Consider the following 21,548-nt stretch of genomic DNA (forward strand, 5'->3'; position numbering starts at 1 on the left):
ACAATAAAACATTCTCCATAGGATTCAACCAAGACCCAGATCCTCATAACTTAATATTCAAAATGCCTAGCATCCAACCCCAAATTATTCAACTTATAAAAGAATAAAGAAAATATGACAAATTACTAATGGAAAAGAAATCAACAGACATCAATTAATATGAATCAGATGGTAAATTATCAAAGAAGTTACCCTAAATGCTAAAAAATGTAACATTCTTAAAACAAATGGAAAGATAGAAAGTGTTATCAGAGAAATAGAAGTTTTAAAAGAGAATCAAACAGAAATGGTAGAACTGAAAAATACAATTACTAAAATTAAGAATAAGAAAAAAAGAAAAGAATCACTGAATGAGCTACACAGCAGAATGGAGGAGGAAAAATTAATGATAGATTAGATAGATCATAGAAATTATCCAATCTGAACAATAGACAGGAAACAGTTTAAAGAAAAAATGAACAGTCTTAAAACTTGAGGACAGCATCAAAAGGCCTAACATTTCTGTCATTAGAGTTCCAGAAAAAGAGAAATGCATTTGGAGAAATCATGTCTGAAAACTTTCCAATTTGGATAAAGCTATGAAGTTACAGATCCAAGAAGTTCAGCAAACCCCCAATAGGATACACTTAAAAAAAAGATCTATGCCCTATTGCATCATAATCAAATTAATAAACATCAAAGATAAAGAAAAATCTTGAAAGCAGTTAGAATTAATGTATTACATATAGAAGAGTAACTATTTAAATGATTCTAGATTGGTCATCACAAAGAAAGCAGTGGAACAAAAATGATACTGTACGATTGAAATCACAATTTTTAAATGTATTTAAACTAGTAAAACGAGTTTAAACTATTTAAACTGGTAAAAATAACTTTCGTTCACAAAATAAAGACATTATCAAATGGATGAAAACTAAGGGGATTCATCACCAGTAAAAACCTGCTATGAAAGAATTGCAAAAGGAGTTTCTTTAGGTGAAAGGAAAAAGATACCAGAGGGAAATAGATTTGGGAATAAAAGAAGAGCAACACAAAAGGTAAAAATCTGCATAAGTAGACTGTACATTCTTTAGTAGTTGAAAGTAAAAATTATATCATTTTCTGATGGGTTGTCCAATAAACATAAAGTTAATGAATATTACAATTGAAACATAAAGGGAGATATGGTGGTAAGGTTTCTACATTCAACAGAAAGCGTAAAATATTAATTAAAATATGTTAAAATTTACAGAATTATACATCAAAACCAGAAAAGGTTAAAAAACAACAACAATAAAAAACTGTTAAGTGAATTGCCCAAGACTGTGTGACTTTTATGTGGTGAGTCAGAAGAAAAAGCAGATGCATTTGTACTGGGTCCTCAAATATTTGTTGAAAGAAATGAATTGATAAATGAACCAGCACTCTTCTCTCAAAATAATTTAGCAATATAGTATTTCATTGTAAAGATTGAAATCACAATTTTTAAGTGTATTTAAGTAACCGCTTTATACCTTTCAACAATCCTCCTTGCTTCAACAGTCTCTGCCATATGACTTGGGAGTTTTTAAAGGTTCCACGTATATTTCTCCAGCCCTGTCTGGATTCAGCTACGTGACTTGCTTTGGCAAAAGTATAAGGTAGAAGTGATGATGTGATCATTCAACCTAGAGCCTGAAAGGCCTATGTTTCCATTTGCCCTCTTATGCCTCTATCAGTGCCATGAGGAACACGTGCTGGGATTAGCCCACCAGGCCTGGGAGGGAAATAATAAATTTGTAGAGAAAATCCCATTAAACTGAGCCCACGGGACTCACAGATCCATGAGTCTTTTGTGTGGTAAATGTTGACTGCTAGCTTTCTAAAGCACAAACTGACCCCTAATCCCTGAGGGGATCCCAGTTTTAGGGTAATAGCAATGAGACTCAAGGTATCTAGGAAGGTATTCAGACAAAAGGAACAAGACAAATCCAGTTCTAGCAAATGGAGTGTATGATTTCTCCATAGTCTCAAAATAAAACTTGGTTAACAGATCTGAAAGGGAGAAGTCCAAGGAAGACAAGCATCAATGTTAACTTGTTACTTGATCTACTTGGGGCCCCCTTAAACACAGACAGGATTATAATGGAGTTAAAATCAAGCAAGACTGAATCTCTAGGTTAAGGCCTAATAAATACAGAAATAGAAAAAAAAAAAAAAAAAACAAACAGATGGTAGCTGAGGAGAAAGGAACGCCTTTATGGCAACATAAAGAGGCCACTACATAGATAAGCACTGTGTTTCTTCTTTTGACTTGGCTATCAAGGGAACTTAATGGTAAGTTTTATGTGCAATTACCATAAACTTCTTACGACTTCCTGCAAATGTTTCCTGACCTTTTTTTAAATTTTCAATTGAATGGTAGAAACATTATTCCTTTGGATAAAATAAAAAACGAAAATAAAACACTATTCCTTCAGACTATCCATAATTCATTTTACAGATAGGTATGACAGATATTATTAATATCAATGTATGATGCCTTAGCCTATGAACTAATGCCTTCAAAACTGTACATTATGATCATCATCAACAATGTACTCAATATACCAAGAATAATGGGGGTTACTACATGAGGGCTGCCTCCGGCCTTTTAAATAAAGGTCCAATAACATTGACTTTTTTGAAATTCTCATTCACTACTCTGAAATATTCAGGCAATATTAACAACTTCGAAAAAAGAAAAAATGCCTTTGCCAAATGCCCCAGAGATGCAAATTTAAGTAATTACAGTTGTTCCTCTTAACTCTTACTCAATACTGTGATTAATTTCAGATGTGCCAGACTGAAAGCTTTCTGCTGCCAAACTATCTGAAAGAATGCTCCTTTTAACAGCTGAAAGATATCGAAAGTCAAGGGACCAAAAAGTAGTTTAATTTGGATACGCCTTACAACCCAGTGCTTTGAATAAAAAGAGAGCCAACTAGCATAGCATTAATGCTTGTTTTATTTGGAAAGACCTTGAATTTGGAAAACCATTCTTTTATCCCATGCTTACTGGGCCATGTCATTTGCTATTGATGATCATCCAAATTTATTCATACTATGATGGCAGAATGCTTTTATACACAGTACAATTATGTTGTGCATAAATTCAATAAGATAAGAAAAATGAAGTTGAAATGAATTAATCTTTATGCTTTTTCAAAATCCTTTCCAAACTTTTCTAAACATTTTGTGGACATCAATAGCAATTTCAATATTCTAATTTAGTTGAAAATTGACCTCATAAAATTACATTTGGATATTCTGGGAATCCTATTATTAGAGATAATTACACTGGAACAGAACAAAATCTGTATTTACATTCAAATTTCAACATTGCATTTACACATAGGTGGAGAGAAACATCATTTAAGAGCAAAACCCATTTTGTTACACAGTATAATTGCTGAAGCACATTTTAAAAATACCTGTACTTGGGCCTTCCCTCCAGAGATGCTGGTTTATTTGGTTAGCGCCAGAACATTAGGCATCAGTATTTTTTATTTTACTTTTTCTAAAGATTTATTTATTTATTTTAGAGAGACTGAGAGAGAGTGTGTGGGGGAAAGAAGCAGAGGCAGAGGGAGAGAGAATCTCTTCGAGCAAACTCCCCCGCTGAGTACAGAGCCTGATGTAGGCCCAGCTCTTAGGGCCCTGAGATTACGATCTGAACTGAAATCAAGAGCCGGATACTTAACTGACTGAGCCACTCAGGTGCCCCATGCATCAGTATTTTTTAAAACCTTCACCAGGTGATTTTAATTTGCAGTCTGTTTTTAAAACCACTGATCTAGTATTTTCCTTTAAGTCATTGTGGTATGACCCCCATAAAAAATAAATAAAATCTTAAGTGCTCTTTCTAGAAGTACAGTGACTAGACCAAAGGAGGCGATCAGAACCACTGCAATAGTCGATGCCCTACTCAGATGACACATGGCAAGTGTGATGTTGACAGAGAAAGAAGCAGGGAGTCACAGAGGACAGGATGATGAGATGGTTGCAAAAACCTAAGATATTTACTTTGGAGAGCAGACTTAGGAAAATTACAATCCATTGGCATTGCTAACACATGGAGAAAGCATTCAACTTAGTCGATGTTCCTCCAGAAGGCAGAACTAGAGCCAACAGGAAGAAGTTAAGAGGGTAACTTGCATCAGCTCAATACACGGAAAATTCTGATAACAAAAGCACTTCATCCACAGATGAGCAATCTAAAAATCCTCAAGTAGAGGCCAAGTGATCTGTCACTGACATGGGAAGGAGGTTGAACAAAATGATCTTTTCTTTCTCATTGTACTAATAAGCTGAAAGAACATCTTGAAGTTTTGTGAAATTTCTCAAACTGTGTTCTAGTGCTTTGGGAGCTAAAGCAGAAGAAAGAATTGACTACAGGAACTTGACCAGAACCAAGGCTGTCTATAATCATAAACTGTTTTTTGTGTGTGTGTGATCACACTAGGTCCAACATGGCCGCACAGCTCAAGTCTCTGGATGTAGTAACCTAGGGAGAGGTTGGTTATTTTTGTCTTCCAAGATGAAACCTTGAGATTTCATTTAGATTGCCATTTGACGATTGATTAGACACTTTCCATTTAACACAGTTCCACTGATTAGCTGAAAACCCTCATGCAGTAAGCTAAATAAAGGTTATGAGTATTGTATGGTAATAGAAATAACATCTTTGTTAAAGAAAAAATATTTAATGACACCATTAAGGTATAGTAAGGTGAACTTTATTCAGAACCATTGCAATAGGTACAGGGACCACTGCAGGGGGATGTTGCACTGAGGGGGAGAGACTGAGGTCAACATGGAACACAGCTTGGGCAGTGGGAATATACAGGTGAGGAGCAGGGTGGAGGTCAACTGATAGAAAATTCTTAAGAGACAACACCAGGGAAAGGAGGAATTCTGGCCAAACCAACCTAACAGGATTCTTGCTGAAGGCAGGCCAGAGCGATCAAACGTCCATGGACATGCTGATGGATCATTCCAAGTGGAAAGGAGAGTGCTTGCTGTGATGTTAACACTTCGTAAAATCAGCAAGCCACACTAAGCAGGAGGGAGGTCCAAAGGTGGTCATACAAGGACTAGTGGAAAATATGATATTTTAAGTGTGGAAAAGATAATATGGTGAGGTGAAGGGGTGAGGGTGGGAGCAGGGCAGAGATTGGACTACCTAGCCTCTAAGCCTGCTTCCATTCCTGAGATTCTATTGTCAGATGAGCAAATTAAATCACTAAACCCTGCAATACCTCTAGGTTTTTATTAATTTATAATCAATACGTACCTCAATCCATCTTCTCCAAGCAACATATGTATCATTTTCTCAAACATGTGATTGGTTTTATTAATCAGGTAAAAAGCTATCTTTCAAAGCCTTGAAACCTTAACGTATAAAGCTTCATTTCTTTCTCATACGCATCTGTTGTGGGCCTGGCACCTGTTAAGGCAAACTCCCTTCAAATAGTGACTCGGGACCCAGACATTTCAATATATATGCTTTAAGGGTCACTACTGTGGGCTCTTAAATGGTTGGCCTTGGGAGTGATCCATACCGCTTCGGCCCATAAGCCACTGGCCAAAAGCAGTCACAGGGCTCCACCTATGAGTGGGAAATCTGTAAGCATATGGATATTCTGTGAAAAGCACATGAAATTTCCACAAAAGGAAACCATCGTTGAAGATTTAGATTCTGGGCTACAAGCATCTGAGAGTGTATACCAATTAATCATGTCACATAGACAAGCACATATTATTCTGCACTTCCTGTTCCGTATTCGCTTGACACCTTAAAAAATAGTGTAACATTGGGCTGAATATTTGCAAGAAAGTCTATTTGAAGGATGAAACAGAAAAACAGTGCACACAACATACTTTCCAAAAATAATAGAATAATCTGACATTTTAAGGTCAAAACAAATGTCCCAAGTTAGTAAATGTGACCCTTCTAATTCATGGCAAGTTATATGTAGGTTTTTGCCCATTTGTCATATTCTCGTTTTTAAATATAATTAAATCTATTATAACTTCTGAATCTCACTGCTCTCTCCCAAGTTTTTACACACTTGAATTCACTGTTTGTTATCTTTTAAATGTTCCAGATCCACTAAATCCTTAACCAGTTTTTTAAAAGATTTTATTTATTTGTCAGAGAAAGAGAGCAAGTAAAAGAGAGCACACAACCAAGGGGAGGGGCAGGTAGAGAGAGAAGCAAGGAGCCCGATGCCAGGCTCCATCCCAGGAATCTGGGATCATAATCTGAGACGAAGGAAGAAGACCCTTAACCCACTTAGTCACCCAGGTACCCTAATCTTTAGCCAATTTTAACTAGTCAAAAATATCTCCTCCAGGGGCACCTGGGTGGCTCAGTGGGTTAAGCCACTGCCTTCGGCTCAGGTCATTATCTCAGGGTCCTGGGATCGAGTCCCGCATCGGGCTCTCTGCTCAGCAGGGAGCCTGCTTCCTCCTCTCTCTCTGCCTGCCTCTCTGCCTGCTTGTGATCTCTCTCTGTCAAATAAATAAATAAAATCTTAAAAAAAAAAATCTCCTCCATATTTTATAAAAATACTGCTACCCAAATCTGATTTATTCAAACTCTTTGTTACATGCAGTCAAGAAGTTTCTAAGTTCTGGATTTTTCTGACATAATCTCCACCACAACTCTCCTACTAAACAATTCACTTTTTTTTATCAGATTCATACAGGTCCATACTTCTGAAATTATGAAGTTTTAATGCCATTATTCGTCACATTTCTAGGACCACATTGATGTTAAAAATGGTGCTTGGTCAAAATCAAGGAGCCACACCCAACAGCAGTGCAATCTGTAACCATAGTAACAACCTTAGTTCAGTGAAAATGCACATCAAGGCCACACTCTCCTTGGAGTTTCAAAATGCACTGTTTTCCATTTTTCTATTTTATATTTTTCTGTTTAAAGTGGGATGATAAAATACAGAGTTTTTAGTTGCTATATAAGCATAATGCTTTTTTAAAGCATTTTGTTAAAACCTGTTTGAGGATAGGTAAAAACAAATTCATGCAATTCACAATACTTATTGAAAGTCTAATACACATATGGCCACTAAACAGGTTACTCATGAATTGATCACTCCCTGTCACAGTTCTTCAGCAGAAAATGCTGAGAATAACAATGAAATCAATTTATTTTTACAACATCATAGTATATCATTCTATCCAACTTGAGGCCACATACATATCCCTTTATTCAAGAACAAACTGTACAGTCTTTCTCAAGTCTTCCCCTCACGCCTCAAAACCAAAAAATACTTTATTAAAAACAGATTTATTTTTATTTTTAGTCTATCTGTTAAATTCAAAGCTCCTATTCCCTTCAGGGATCATTTTGATTCAAATACAATAAAATGTGACATAAAACCAACTGGAGATCTCCATTACTTATTCACACATAAGTTTATACTATAGGCCAGGCTGTATGCTAGGGTCTAAAACAGAAAAGACTAAATAAGGCCCAATCCCTTTCCTCAAATTGCTTATGACCTTACTGAGGAAAAGGAAAGGTAAATAAACAATGCAGTATGTTAAGTGCTCAGAAAAGCAGGGGCAATTAGAGAGGCAGGATAGGACATTATCCCTGTTCCAGTTATCTGTGGCTATGTAACAAACTACACAGGACTTAGTGACTTAAAACAAGGTTATCTATGTTTCTCATGGTTCTATGGGTCGACCGGGCCTAAAGGGTGAATTTTTCTTGGAGACTCACATGTGGTTGCAATAGGAAGTCAACCGTGGAGACAATAGCCATCTGAAGATTCAGGTGGGCTCTTCACATCCAAATTCACTCACGGGGTGCCAAATCACACAACAGCCCAGCTACAGCTGTTAGCTAGACTGCTTGTACATCGCCTCTCCACGTGGCATGGGCTTTCCACAGAATGGCACCTGGATTCTAGAGGGAGTGTCCTAAGACTGAATATTCCAAGACAGCAAAGCTGCAAGTTCTCTCATGACTCAGCTTCACAGAAGACCCACCCAGATTCAACATAGGAGGGAACAGGACAACGGTATGAATCCTGGAAGTCATGGCTCATTGATGACCACCTTTGGAGACTTGCTGTCACAGGTACCAAATCATTTAGGTTTCAATAATACATATTTTTTTTTACATTTCCTTTTCTCTTACCTCACAGAAGATCAACAGAGAAGCTGTCTTGAGACAATGTGGAAATCAGTGGAGTCACTCTAGGGTTAGAGGAGGAACACCTGAATTCAGTCAAGCAGCCAGGGCACAGGGTGACCCAATGGAAGGAAAGGCGCCGGAGAGGATGTGTGGTCAACATTTATACAGAGAGCTGGAGTAAATTAGCACTATTTTAGTACACCTCCTGTAAACAACTTCAGCAGGAACACATTTCATTAATCCTCAAAAAGCCAAAACGGAGATTATTAACTTTCATAGTTTCTCTGAATCACTCAAATTTTGTACCACAGGAATCCTGTCCCCATTGCTGCCCTTACTAGCTCTTTGCTGATTATAAAGGAAAAAAAAAAAAAAAAATCATTGTGATTTATCTTTGCCTACCATGAAGTTTTTAAGAATATATTTATATTTACAATTAAACTCTCTGGAACTGTTCTAATGTAAGGTATTTTGTCTACTCAAAACCAACTATTGTAGCAGTTGTAGTTGAGTCTGACCGTTTCTACACTGATTTTATTATTCATCTAGGCCCATATTCCATAGTGAACGTAGATTAGCAGTTTACAAAGTAGGTAAAAAAAAAAAAAAAAGAAAACAAATAGGGGCGCTTGGGTGGCTCAGAGGATTAAGCAACTGCCTTTGGCTCAGGTCATGATCCCATCGTCCTGGGATCTAGCCTCCCACTCCTGGAGTCTTTGAGTGCCTACCTTGAACCCCAGGTAATCTGCTTCTCCCTCTGCTCCTCCCCCTCCTCGCTCACCCCCTTCCCTTGCTCATGCACACTCTCTCTCACTCACACATGCATTCTCTCTTTCTCAAATAGATAAACCAAATCTTAAAAAAATAGAAAACAAATTATTTCCTTAGTACTAACTGAAAATAATGCTGGCTATCCTTTATTTCAGAATAAGGTATCTAATTATCTTTAAAATATTATATTACCAAAATAAATAAGAACTTCCCCCAAATCATCCAATGTTATCATTTTTATTCATATTAGCCTTTAAGAAAAATTTTGAAAATATAAAAAAAATTAAGGTTCCTGCTTTTTGTTATCAATTTTGGACTCTACTAGTTATCTACATTGACCACAAGATGGGGCTGTGATGTCACAATTTGGCAAGATTTATAAAACACATAAAGACAGATAAAAATAATTTAATAAAGCAAAGTTTAATAAGCTAATCTCATGTTTCAAATATGCATATATTTTCAATTAATCAATTACCCAATCTCTAATGCTCAGCAAAGGAAAATCACACCGTAATTTGTCCATTTCTCACTTGGAGTTACTGAGCTTTTTTCAAACGCAAAATTCTCCTTTTAGGTGCAAAATTATATATAACGATATGATTTCTTTAAGGATTCTTGCTACCATTTCACACTGCGTTTTTAAGCTACTGAACTTAAATCAGTGTTAGGAAAAATATCTTTTAAAAAGACTTTTTAAATTACTATAAGCACAGAGAAGTTCATTCCTCATCACAAATCTACATGAAATTTTTTTCTCCTTTTCTATCCCTTAGTTCTTTTTTTGTAATCTAATATAGTTGACCCTTGAACAACACGGGTTTGAACGGCACGCATACACTTGGTGAGGTTTTTTTCCATACTGTACTGTAAATGTATTTTCTTTTCCTTACGATTCTCTTAATAACATTTTTTTATTTTCTCTAGCTTACCTATTATAAGAATACAGTACATAACACATGTAACAAAAAGCACGTGCTAGACTTTATATTATCAGTAAGGCTTCCAATCAACAGGAGGCTATTAATAAATTTGAGAGGAGTCAAAAGTTACATACGTATTTTTGACTGTGCAGGGAGTGATGGTAGGAGGGTGGTCTGGGTGCCCATAACCTCTGCATTGTTCAAGGGCCAACCCGTAGTTACTTTGGGGTAAGGATGATTTGAAAGAGACCGTATTTTCTTTATGTTATTTATGGCATGCATGATCTCCCCATATCATCTGTTAAAACTACTTTTAAGTTGTGTGATTTGTATTGTTAAATAGGCCAAAATTCCTTTCCAATTTTCAAAAGATTATATTCAGATTTCTCAGTTAACCATTTTTCCATTGAGACACAACAGCATGCCAAAATAACGTTACTTGATGTAGTAAAGAAGCAAGCACCACCACCTCAAAAATCAGTGGAGAAACTATTTTCACATGAAGTGTTTTCTCTTTTCTTTTTTTAAGATTGTCTTTATTTATTTGAGAGAGAGAGCAAGCGAGCACAAGTGAAAGGCCATAAGCAGGGTTAGCAGCGAGGAAGAGGGAGAAGCAAACTCCCCACTGAGCAAGGGGCCAGACAAAGTCCTGGAGCAGAAGGTAACAGCTTAATTGACCGAGCCCCCAGAAGCCCCCCACATGAGTATATTCTAACCTATTTTAATATATTAACAATGATACAAAGATATAATTTGATCTTTAAAAAAAAGCTGTCAAGGGGCGCCTGGGTGGCTCAGTGGGTTAAGCCTCTGCCTTCGGCTCAGGTCATGATCCCAGGGTCCTGGGATCGAGCCCCACATCGGACTCTCTGCTCAGTAGGGAGCCTGCTTCCCCCTCTCTCTGCCTGTTGCTCTGCCTACTTGTCATCTCTGTCTGTCAAATAAATAAATAAAATCTTTAAAAAATAAATAAATAAATAAAATAAGAATTAAAAAAGCTGTCAAGACAAATTTAGATTTAGAAAGTCCTCACATCCCTAGAAAGATGTATATTCATCTTTCCAATTTTTCTAGTTCCTTTTATTAGAATAATAAAGGTATATCATACTTTGCTTGTTAAAGCATGTCTACATGTAGTTTTCTACTCTTTTCACTGCTTATTTGCATTTTTCTTCAAATTTCATCCAAAATTCATTGCTATCTTTAAAGAGTTTTATACATTTTCCCCTTTTTTCACCCCAAGGGCTTTTTCTTAAGAAAGAGTTATTCTTAAAGAAGTTTGTACCTTTGTACCACAGGAAAAAAAGTGCTGTTTGACAAAGACTGCTTTCATGAAGTCTTAAAGACTTTAATTTTCCAAAATAGTCAACATCTAGTCAAAGAGGGCTATTTGCTGAGACTGACTTTCAGCTGTGACTAAAAATTATATCTGGCTTTTCCTGCAACTTGAAGAGATCTGTGGAATAGACTACTCCCTATTCCAAATAAATGACAGGCCCCTAAAATGTCATATAAGATGGACTGTATGGCTTAGCAAGCAGAGAAATTAATAAGTGCAGATGACAGACAAGAAAATGGGAGTGAAGGAATATATAAAGAGATTCTGCCATTAGGATGGACAGAAAGGACTCAATTCATATGGTAATAGTTTTCCTTATTTTAATGCTGTAGAGGGGTATTTGATCTCTTCGGTAAGTTACCAACATAAGTAAATTATTAGTGTTTTTCAAAAATGTAGCAGGATCAAGAAAATTAATATACTAGACTACTACTAAAGTATCTGTATTAAGGAAAAATATTCACATTAATTCCCATGCATACTCAGAATTAGGAAAAAAGTCACCAATATAAGCATTTAAAGCTCTCTGGGAATACATATATTTACACACACAGAGACACAAACATGTACCCATAAACACAAATAGTTAATATTGACATCAATATACTTCAAATAGTTACTATTGACATCAATATACTTCCACTTATTCAAATTAAATTAGTTATAGGAATTTTCCCCTTTCCTTTCTACTCTTTTTTCTTTATATTTAACAATTAATACACAAATATATATCCACAGTAAAAGATTTCAGTTCCACAAAACACTAAAAATAGCAAGGATATGATCTAGCAATTCCATTTCTGGGAGTGTATCTGAAAGAAAATCATTATCTCAAAAAGCAACCTGTACCCTCATGTTCGCTGTAGCAGCATGATTTATAATAGTCAAGACATGGAAACAACAAGTGTTCACAGGTGGATGAATAGATTTAAAAAACATGTGGTATATATGCAAGGGAATATTATTCAATCTTAAAAAGGAAGGAAATATTACCATTTGTGACAGCATGGACAAGTCTTGGGAGCCTTATACTAAGTGAAATAAGTCAGACAGAGAAAGACAGAGACTACCTATCACTTACATGCACAGTCTAAAAAAAAATGAACTAACAAAAACAGGAGAACAGATAGGTGGTTGCCAGAGCTGAGTTCTCCATATATCCAATCCTACCTATTTTCCATCTTTTCCAATTTGCTGGTCTACTTATGGGAACTTTTCACACTTTCCCTCACTAATCATGAATTGTTCTTTTTAAAATTTCATATCATTTCAGGAAGACTGGGACAAGAGGGAAGATAGAAAATGCTATTGACTGCCTTGATCTAATTTCTGAAAACAAAGCATCAGATTAAAATAGTTATTATAGGTTGCCACAGATGTGAACCACAACTGAAAAGAATGAGGATCTAGCAGATGTCTTTCTTCTTAGGTATACAAGGGGCATTATGCTGGCTTGCACTGTTTTTTTATAACAAGAGTCTGCTCTGATTGGCTGACATCCATGACATACCAGTTGCTACATATTTAGGATACCATCCTTGAAGTATAGTAATGTAATTCAGAAATAATAACATGTCTCTTCAACAAAGTTGATGGGCTATGGGAATTTACTTTGAGTATTAAGTTCCACCAAAGAAGAGAAAAGAGATAGAACCCAACTTCCTTATTTCCTAAGTCCATCATCCGGTAATAATAATCTTGATCATCACTATCTCCTCAGTGCTTGGAACATTGCATAGCCCATAGTAGGGACTTGAAAAACACCACTGAATACATAAAATACAATGGAATATTACTCAGCTATCAGAAAGGTTGAATACCCACCATTTGCATCGACATGGATGGAACTGGAGGGTATTATGCTAAATGAAATAAGGAGAGAAAGACAATTATCATATGGTTTCACTCATATGTGGAACATAAGGAATAGCGTGGAGGACCACAGGGGAACGGACGAAAAACTGAACAGGAAGAAATCAGAGTGGGAGACAAGCCATGAGAGACTCTGGACTCTGGGAAACAAACTGAGGGTTACAGAAGGGAGGGAAGTGGAGGAATGCAGTGACTGGATGATGGGTATTAAGGAGGGGACGCGTTGTGATGAGCACTGGGTGTTACACGCAGCTAATGAATCGGTGAACACTACATCAAAAACCAATATGTACTATATGCTGGCTAACTAAACATAATAAAAAAAAATTATTCCCCTAATAAATGTGATCTGAAGAGTCAATAAATAAATAAACAAATACATCACTGAATAAATATGTATTGAATGAATGCTTTGTCTCGATTTCTTCACTTGTAAAATAAATTAGATCAATCCCTAGTCATTATGAGATTGAAGATATTACAATTCAATTCATAATTCAATAAGTAGAGTTATAATATTGTTATAATATTAGTAAATATACCAATCAAAATGAAAAAATCATAGCCTATTACATCTAGATATTCTTTTAGGATACTCCCATCATACATTCTCTTCTAAAGATAAATCACCAGTAATAAAGAGACCAACAGAAACTTATTTTAAATTATTTTATTTTTCATAATTTTCTAACACATAGTGTTAGAAAAATGAATTTTGGCACCATGACTTAGAACTTTTTTTCAAGTTTAACCTTTAAATTAAAAACAGTAGCTACAATAAGTATATTTAAATCTCACTCAGAGAAATGGTGAAAAATCAAGTCACAAATTTTTTGTGCTGGGGAATTTTTTAAAAATGGGATTAAGAAAAGGTAACAAAAAGAGTAGGAAGGATAAAAGGAGACTATGCTGGAAAGACAAAAAGGTAAATAACCTTCTCTAAAAAAGGAATAATGAGGGAGACAAGGGGCAAAGAGAAGAAAAAAGGCTCACCAACTTTATTTTCCTGATATAAAATTCAAGTACTTAACAAAGTTTTTAAAAAACTATAAAATGCTACTAGTAATCTTGTGAAATTTTCTTTTTCCTCATTATTTTCTAGAATTAAAATCAAAAGCCTGTTTTGACTTAAGGACACTTGGCGATCTTAAGTTCATATTTGATATACTCTGCAAAACGAAAAGGCTTGAAAACTTTCCTAAATCTAATACCTACTCAATATAATCCACCTTGGAAAATTAATCTGAAGGAATATAGGGTTTGATTTTTAATACAAATGTAACAAAAAAAATCTAACAATCTAAATAATATTTTCAACTGGCTCTAAACCTCAGTTGTATTCTGTACCAAGTTTCGTGAAGAAAAACGTTGTGTAATATTTACTGCTCTTTGTATTCCTTCAGTAACTACTGTAAAAGGTATCTGTATAGGTCATCAAAAAAGTACTTACACAATTAGTTGCATACAAATTCAGTTATAACTCCAGTTTTCCAATGTTTCAAAAATTGCCAATTTTCACTTATATTCATTTTGTTCATATGTTAATAAATAAAATCCTTCCCATGCTTTTTTAATAATAAAATACTATGTCTCTTGTCACTTGTACATTTATAGCTGAGTATTTTATCAACTGAAACACAAATCCAGAAAACTGTTGTTATTCTCAGAGACGGTAAGGCATAGAAATAAATATTTGTTTTTGCTTTCTCTTTCTTTTCTTCTTCAATCTATGTTTTAAGGCTCAGAGCAGACATTAAGAAATATCAAATAATTTTTTACAAAAAAGTTTTTCGTTTGGCCCAAAGTGAAGTTGTTCTGTTGAAGTTATTTAAATATTCCTCTCATCTTCTCAAGCACAACTTCAAAGACATGTTCGTCCATTCCAAAAGAAAATTCAATTCAATGAAAAGCAAATAACTTAGGGGTCTATAAATGACACTGCAATGTATCTTGTTCCATTTTTAACAGGAAGTCCTTCATGTAAATGTGTGAGTCTCCCTGGATGCATAAAACTCCAGCCTTTTCTGGGTGATTCAATAGAGCAATTGTACCTTAGAAATTTGCATCCGCCTCCCTAAAAGAGATGGAACAAATAAATGTATCAGCTTACTATGTTTAATTTTTAATCTTTGAGAAAATTCAAATTATGCCATCTAACTGGAATCTTAAAAAAAAAAATAAGGCAAAGGCCTTCTCGTGAACGTAAATTTATGATTTCAAAATGTAAAAAATCAAAGCCATAATTACCTGAAAATCTTCTCCCACGTTATTGAGTGCAATGTTGATGGTAAATGTAGAAGCGTCATGATGAGGGCGAAGAGAGCGCTGTCTTTCAGGGGAGTATTTTACTACAAAATTCAATAGTGCAAACCCCTAAGAAAGCAAAGTAAACCAATGGATTTGTTTATCAATAAAAATGTAAAATAGCGCATTTGTGTAAAAACGAGTAGGAGGTAGACTGGGGGGGGGAGGAATGGGAAGATAACTACCTTTGTATAATAACCTGCAAAGACCTTCAGTGTAACGGGCGCAATGAACTCCCGGATAAAATGAAGCCACACATTCTCCAGATCAATTTGTTTCATGTGGATATCATCGGTTGGGACATTTTCATAACCACCAGATATACGGCTATCCTAGAAACAGCATTCATGATGTCATAAAGTGTGGTCCACATGCAATTCACATTTATATTACCTTGGATTTTTTTTCAACCACGAGATCATAATAGACAATAAAAATAACAGTTGTTCAATTATGGTGTACCATCTGCTTTAATTGCAAAACTATCAAAATAATATATATAACATGTTATATAACATGGCGTTGCAAATGTATCAATGATGAAGCAAAGTTGGGCAGAGTCAGTAAACTCCTTTTTTACTGACTTAATATATATGGGCGGTCTGACTATGAAGTAAATAAAACATATTTCCAAAGCCCTGCCATGCCTCCTAAAAAATTAGTTTTTTATAGTAACCCTTCAGGCAGTCTCAGCTAGTTGACCGACAAAGATCCTGCTTGTCTGCCTTTGAATCCCCTACCACTGAAAACAAGCTTTCCCTGCTATGTTCCCCACTTCAATTTTATGATACCCAAAGTCCTTCCATGATTGCTTTCTATTATCCTACAACCTGCTGACTTCAAGTTCTTCCTCATACTTTGAACTTCTGTCTCTCTGGTCAGTTGACTAGCTAGAGTATGAAGTTGAGCAGAGGCAGTAATATTCCAGAGTATTCCCCTAGAATTCCTTGGTATTGTTAAGGAACAGGCGTCTGTGGACACTCTGAGGAAAAGAAACACACTGAAACAAAAACAGCAATACTTCCTGCCAAGCCTTTGACACTGAATATAAATGCAAAACTGAATTACACCGATGGCATTCAAACAGATTTTTTCTACCAATGTTTACACACCCACAAAAAGCTTTGGCAGTCAACCAGATAAACTTTGTCTGGGTACTTCCACTATAGCTCACTGTGAAAATGGAGAGAATAGGAAGTGGCCCTGGAGAAGACCAATACCACACAATAGACATAAATTACCTTAACCATTCCAGCCTAGAAACACTGACCTTTAGAAACCATCCAGTGTAATTACATACATAAAGGACAACCTGAGGCCAGACAGATTAAATGCTATCAGAGTTCAGCCAGCCTTGTCAGCCTTGCATTTAGGTCTAAGAGTCAGAGATACATCACAAAATAGATATGTCCCCTCTAAACTCTCTAAATACATTTACCCCTGCGTCTATCCCACATACACATTATAGTTCTTTGTGTGAAATTACCACTTACATGATGTTTCCCCCCAGACCACTGGCCATAATGCTCCATTTCTTCCACCAATTCGTCACAGGCTTTTTCAGAAAAGATGGGAAACCAAAAGACATCGGGACAAGGCTATAAAACAAGGCATCACCATGAAGAGAATAATAGTTTTTGTCTCTTAAGTAGTAAGTGGCATTTCAAAAGTAACAGGACGGAATATTCAATATTCATCTCACTTAGATGCCTTTTTAAGAGGTTTGGCCAATATTACTGACATTACTGTTACAAATAATAGTAGCTTTACTTTAATGCTCAGACTTTTTTCTTTTTTTGCATTTTACATCTGAAAATTAAGACAGATCTTAGTCTCACATTTGACCAGGCAGCCACTGATACAGCTATAATGCTACAGTCTGCCTTACCTTGTGTGTACGCGTACATCTGTGTGTGTGCACGTACGCACACCCACGTACCTGGTGTTGCACTTGAGTTGACTTGCCCTTTGAAATGTTTTCTAAATAATTTATACTACAAGTTGCCATTGAAATGAAAGTTATTTTGTATACAAGGCTCTACGACATGTGATAACATCTATACCTTAATAAGCCTAAATTAGCTCTTCCAATATGTATAAAATAAAAAATTTCTAAATGACTAGACAATGTTGTGTCCTAGTTTAATTGGCAGTATTCTTATTCTTTCCCACAGTACACAAAATAGCAGCATCTCAGAATCAAAGATGCCTTACATTCTCTGAAATACGCTATTTGCAACAGTTTGGAACATTTAGAGTTCATTTTTTTTTTTTAAATATCTTTGAAAAAAGACTCCTGAAGTTTAATTTCTTTCAAAGATAAACTTAATGAATGAGGCCTACACTAGAGATTTGCCAAGGGTTCCTTATTTTCTGTGGTTTGAGAAAGATACAACATTTGGAAGCATCCCCAAAAAAGGGTAAGATCTTAAAATTATTGTTCAATTCCATGTTCTACATGTTTACAACTACATGTCCCTTAAGGCTATAACATTGGTAATTAAGCGACATGATTTTTACCTAGAAGATGGTTTCTGTACTTTCACAACATCCTCTGCTAAAGCCATACTGCATTAATATTGTTCCCTTCTGGAAAACAAGGCAAAAGTGCCTTACACAGCATAGTAATTATTAATACAAACCTGTTCAACTATATTTTCGGTGAAAATCTTTGAATAATCACGGTTTATATACTTCTCCTTCCAGTCCTATCAAAAAAAAAATTAATTGCACAGATTAAAGCAAATACCTTTTTATAAGTAATAGAAAATCCAAAGATCATGCATTTTAAATTTAGCATTTAAAATGGCTACGTGTACTAGACAAAAAAGGAATTTTCAGAAATCACAGTTTATGTTTTTAAACATCGTGAGTCTGCATATGCTCACATCATTCTATAAAAATCAAATTTTTATTTATGAAGTTATACCTCAAGATTTTAAAACCTGAGTAATCTTACAGCAATTAGATTTATATACTGTATTTTATGCATATACACAGGGATAGGTAAATATGTGCTTAAAAGTTAATGATAACAAAATCCTATCAACAAATACTAGCAAAATTAACAAATTAATAAACTAAAGTCTTACTTATATGTACTTTAGTAGTGAATTACTCTAAAATAATTTTGATTTTAAAAATTATTTCAAAATTTTCTCTTCACTTAAGTTTTTAATATGTAACAAAGAATGATCACGCATTACTAACATTTTCATTTCTTTTAATTACTGAAATTAAGGTATAGAACCATACATTGAGAAATAGCTTCTCTTCATGCTAACTTAGGAACCAGATTCTTCTCTTTGATACATGACACCTGAACCACATACTAAGATATCTCAATTTTTGTCAACATCAGCTAAGGAATCCTTTTCCTTGGTCAAGTGTTTTATTTAAAAACCACATATTTAGAGGGTATATATGAAAATATAGAGTGATTTAGTATCCAGAAAGATCTCTTCTTAAATGTATTTAGACATGTTTAACAAACTTTTAATTTTCTCTTTACCAAGTACAGACAAAGGGAGCCAGGAGGGAAGAACTGAGGTATAGACTCAAAATAATTCCAAACAAAATATGTTGCAGAAAATGTCTCTGAAATACATCTTTTGAGGTCAGATTTCAGAGAGGCCCTGATAATTTATACACCATTCTTACTTTTGTACATCTTTGCCTATATGTAGCTCAGATATTTTTGATATGAAAGAACCAAAGTTATCTTCTAATTCTTTAGTACATTTCATTTATACATAGTATGTAATTAGAAGAATCAAATTATTGCATTATGTCATTAATCGCTTTAATAGTGGTTATTTTCTGATTCCAAAATATGGTGGGAAATTAGAAAAAAACAGTCATTCATAACATTTCAGAATCTTTAAGTATTTTTTTCCTATGCATCATTATTGATTTTTTTGGAGTAGAAGGAAAAAAAACCCTAAGATCTTACAGTAAGGCATTAACTTCTCATTTTAGGCTACCTTTCAAGTATCATTAAACAAACTGTGACTTTACTCATTGCTTAGAAATTCTGATAATAGGACAATAGTCAAATAGTTTGCTATGGGACATCCCTCAGAAGGCATTAACCATCAGGCTAATTTACCAAAACAAAACAAAGCCATGGAAAGAAAAGCAGTTCCTACTTATTTCTGATGTTTTCCTTTCATATTCTCCAAAGATATGAATTCTGACACAAATGTCTACAATTTAGGATATAATTTGGGACATTTTTTCAGGAACTAATACTACCCAAGAAATAATTCTATTCCTCAAAATAACCAAGAGACTCAGTGCCAAAGTAAAATATGTAATTCCATCCTCACCATTTTAAAAAGCCTTTTTTTTTTAAATTACACTCCTGTGAAAGATTAAGATATATAGCTAAGATGATATGAAAAAAACTTTTAAAATACAAAAATGTCAAAAGACATTCTTTTTCTATTGAAGAGAGTCTTCAGAGACCACTAAATTTACTATACCTGGATGTCAACTACTCCTACAAAATAAAAGATAATTCTGACCAGGTGGCTAGAGTCTTTGCAATTTAAAATTTTTACTATGGAAAATGGGAAAACCATGAACAGTAGCATTACAGAGATGATTACTAAAGAGAGTATTTTCACTTGAATAAATGTTCCAAATTGACAAAAATAGGCTCCCATAAAACAAAACAAAAAAGGAGGGAATTCTTGTACGATTCAAATCTTTAAGATACTAAATAATTTTAGAGTTAGAAGGTAATAATTTCTTCAACCTCAAACTTTTGATATATGCTGAATCCCCTTATTCTGCAATCTTCTCTGGCTGTCTTTGGCATACATTCACGAACTTGTTATTAAAAAATAAATAAAATGATAAAATAAAATGTATGTCCCCATACTAACTTCTTGAATTCTCTTCTTGAAAATCAAAACATAATATTGTCATATGTGAGCTACTTGTAAACAGTTTTTCTGAAATTATAATTAAAAATTTTATAATGCTTTTGAATATATAAAATAGAAGTATTGAGAAAAACCATAGAAACTGATAATTCTTTTACCCACACCTAATATATGTCTTAAGTAAAAAAAAAAAAAAATTCTTGGGGGGTGCCTGGGTGGCTCAGTGGGTTAAGCATCTGCCTTCAGCTCAGGTCATGATCTCAGGGTCCTAAAATGGAGCCCCGCATCGGGCTCTCTGTTGAGTGGGGAGCCTGCTTCTCCCTCTCTCTCTCTGCCTTCCTGTCTACTTGTGATCTCTCTCTGTCAAATAAACAAATATAATATAAAAAAAAAATTCTTGGGAAAGACCAAAGAATAAATTATTACAAAAAGTTTAAAAAAAGAAGAAAAAAAAGAAAAATTTTTAAAAATTTTAAAATTCTTGGTCAAGAAATATAATTGCATCTTTTAAAGAATAATATAAATAATAATATTTTAAATTATTTTTTTTAAAAGGCACAATTAATTATATTTCTTAAGCTGCTTTTTAAACTTTAAACCTCTTTAAAGCCTCTTACCACATTTTCATATTATTAACCCAACTGATTTATATCCATTTAGAGTTATAGGAAAAGAAGAAATGAGTGAAGTTGAGTATGAAATACTTACCACAGGATTTTCAAAAATCTGCCAGAGGTCATTGTTATAATGGGAAATATTGTAATTAGCAGTTGATAAAAGTCTTCCAAATTCATGTCTATTAGAAATGTACATAAATACACCCTATGTGCCAAAGAATAACAGTATTAACAATCTTACAGGAAAACACAAGAAAATAAACTTAACCATAGGAAAAATATAAATGAGATATTAATTTCAACTTTCATCTCTCATTCCTGAACATGCATTTTTATTTTTCATATAAAACATGCATGATTTAAAATAAAAGAAATAACATTTTTATTAATTATGGATTCAGACACCACATAAAGCTAATTGATAGCACTGACACTCAACTGAAAAAAAGAAGAGGAAAAATGACTGTTTTTGTCCCTTTCTCATTGATCCTAGATGTAGACATCAAGGGAAAAAATCCTGTTTGAAAGCAGAAATATTTTTGAGACACCAAAGTGCAATGAATTGTACCTCTTTTGGCTTCTTTCCCTTTCAAAGAAAATGTCATATTTTTTAAACAAGAATTCAAATGTCAGTATTATTTCATCAGACTATGTCATTCTTTTTAT

General features: G+C 34.5%; 1 protein-coding gene across 2 annotated transcripts in view; it reads right to left on the reverse strand.

The window, feature by feature from the left end:
• Positions 1-14,048: 14,048 nt before the first annotated feature.
• The window catches only part of PLOD2 (procollagen-lysine,2-oxoglutarate 5-dioxygenase 2), a 94,708-nt gene continuing 87,208 nt past the window's right edge, over positions 14,049-21,548 (reverse strand). For both annotated transcript variants that reach the window (XM_032852426.1, XM_032852425.1), the window contains 6 exons: positions 20,974-21,087; positions 18,019-18,084; positions 16,870-16,974; positions 15,562-15,708; positions 15,320-15,445; positions 14,049-15,146 (listed from right to left, as the gene is read on the reverse strand). In XM_032852426.1, coding sequence (XP_032708317.1) covers positions 14,991-15,146; positions 15,320-15,445; positions 15,562-15,708; positions 16,870-16,974; positions 18,019-18,084; positions 20,974-21,087 — 714 coding nt within the window. In that variant the 3' untranslated portion in view covers positions 14,049-14,990. The remainder of the gene's footprint in view (positions 15,147-15,319; positions 15,446-15,561; positions 15,709-16,869; positions 16,975-18,018; positions 18,085-20,973; positions 21,088-21,548) is intronic.

Source organism: Lontra canadensis, unplaced genomic scaffold (assembly GCF_010015895.1).
Source record: "Lontra canadensis isolate GAN:19392208 unplaced genomic scaffold, GSC_riverotter_1.0 scaffold6, whole genome shotgun sequence".
NCBI lineage: Eukaryota > Metazoa > Chordata > Mammalia > Carnivora > Mustelidae > Lontra > Lontra canadensis.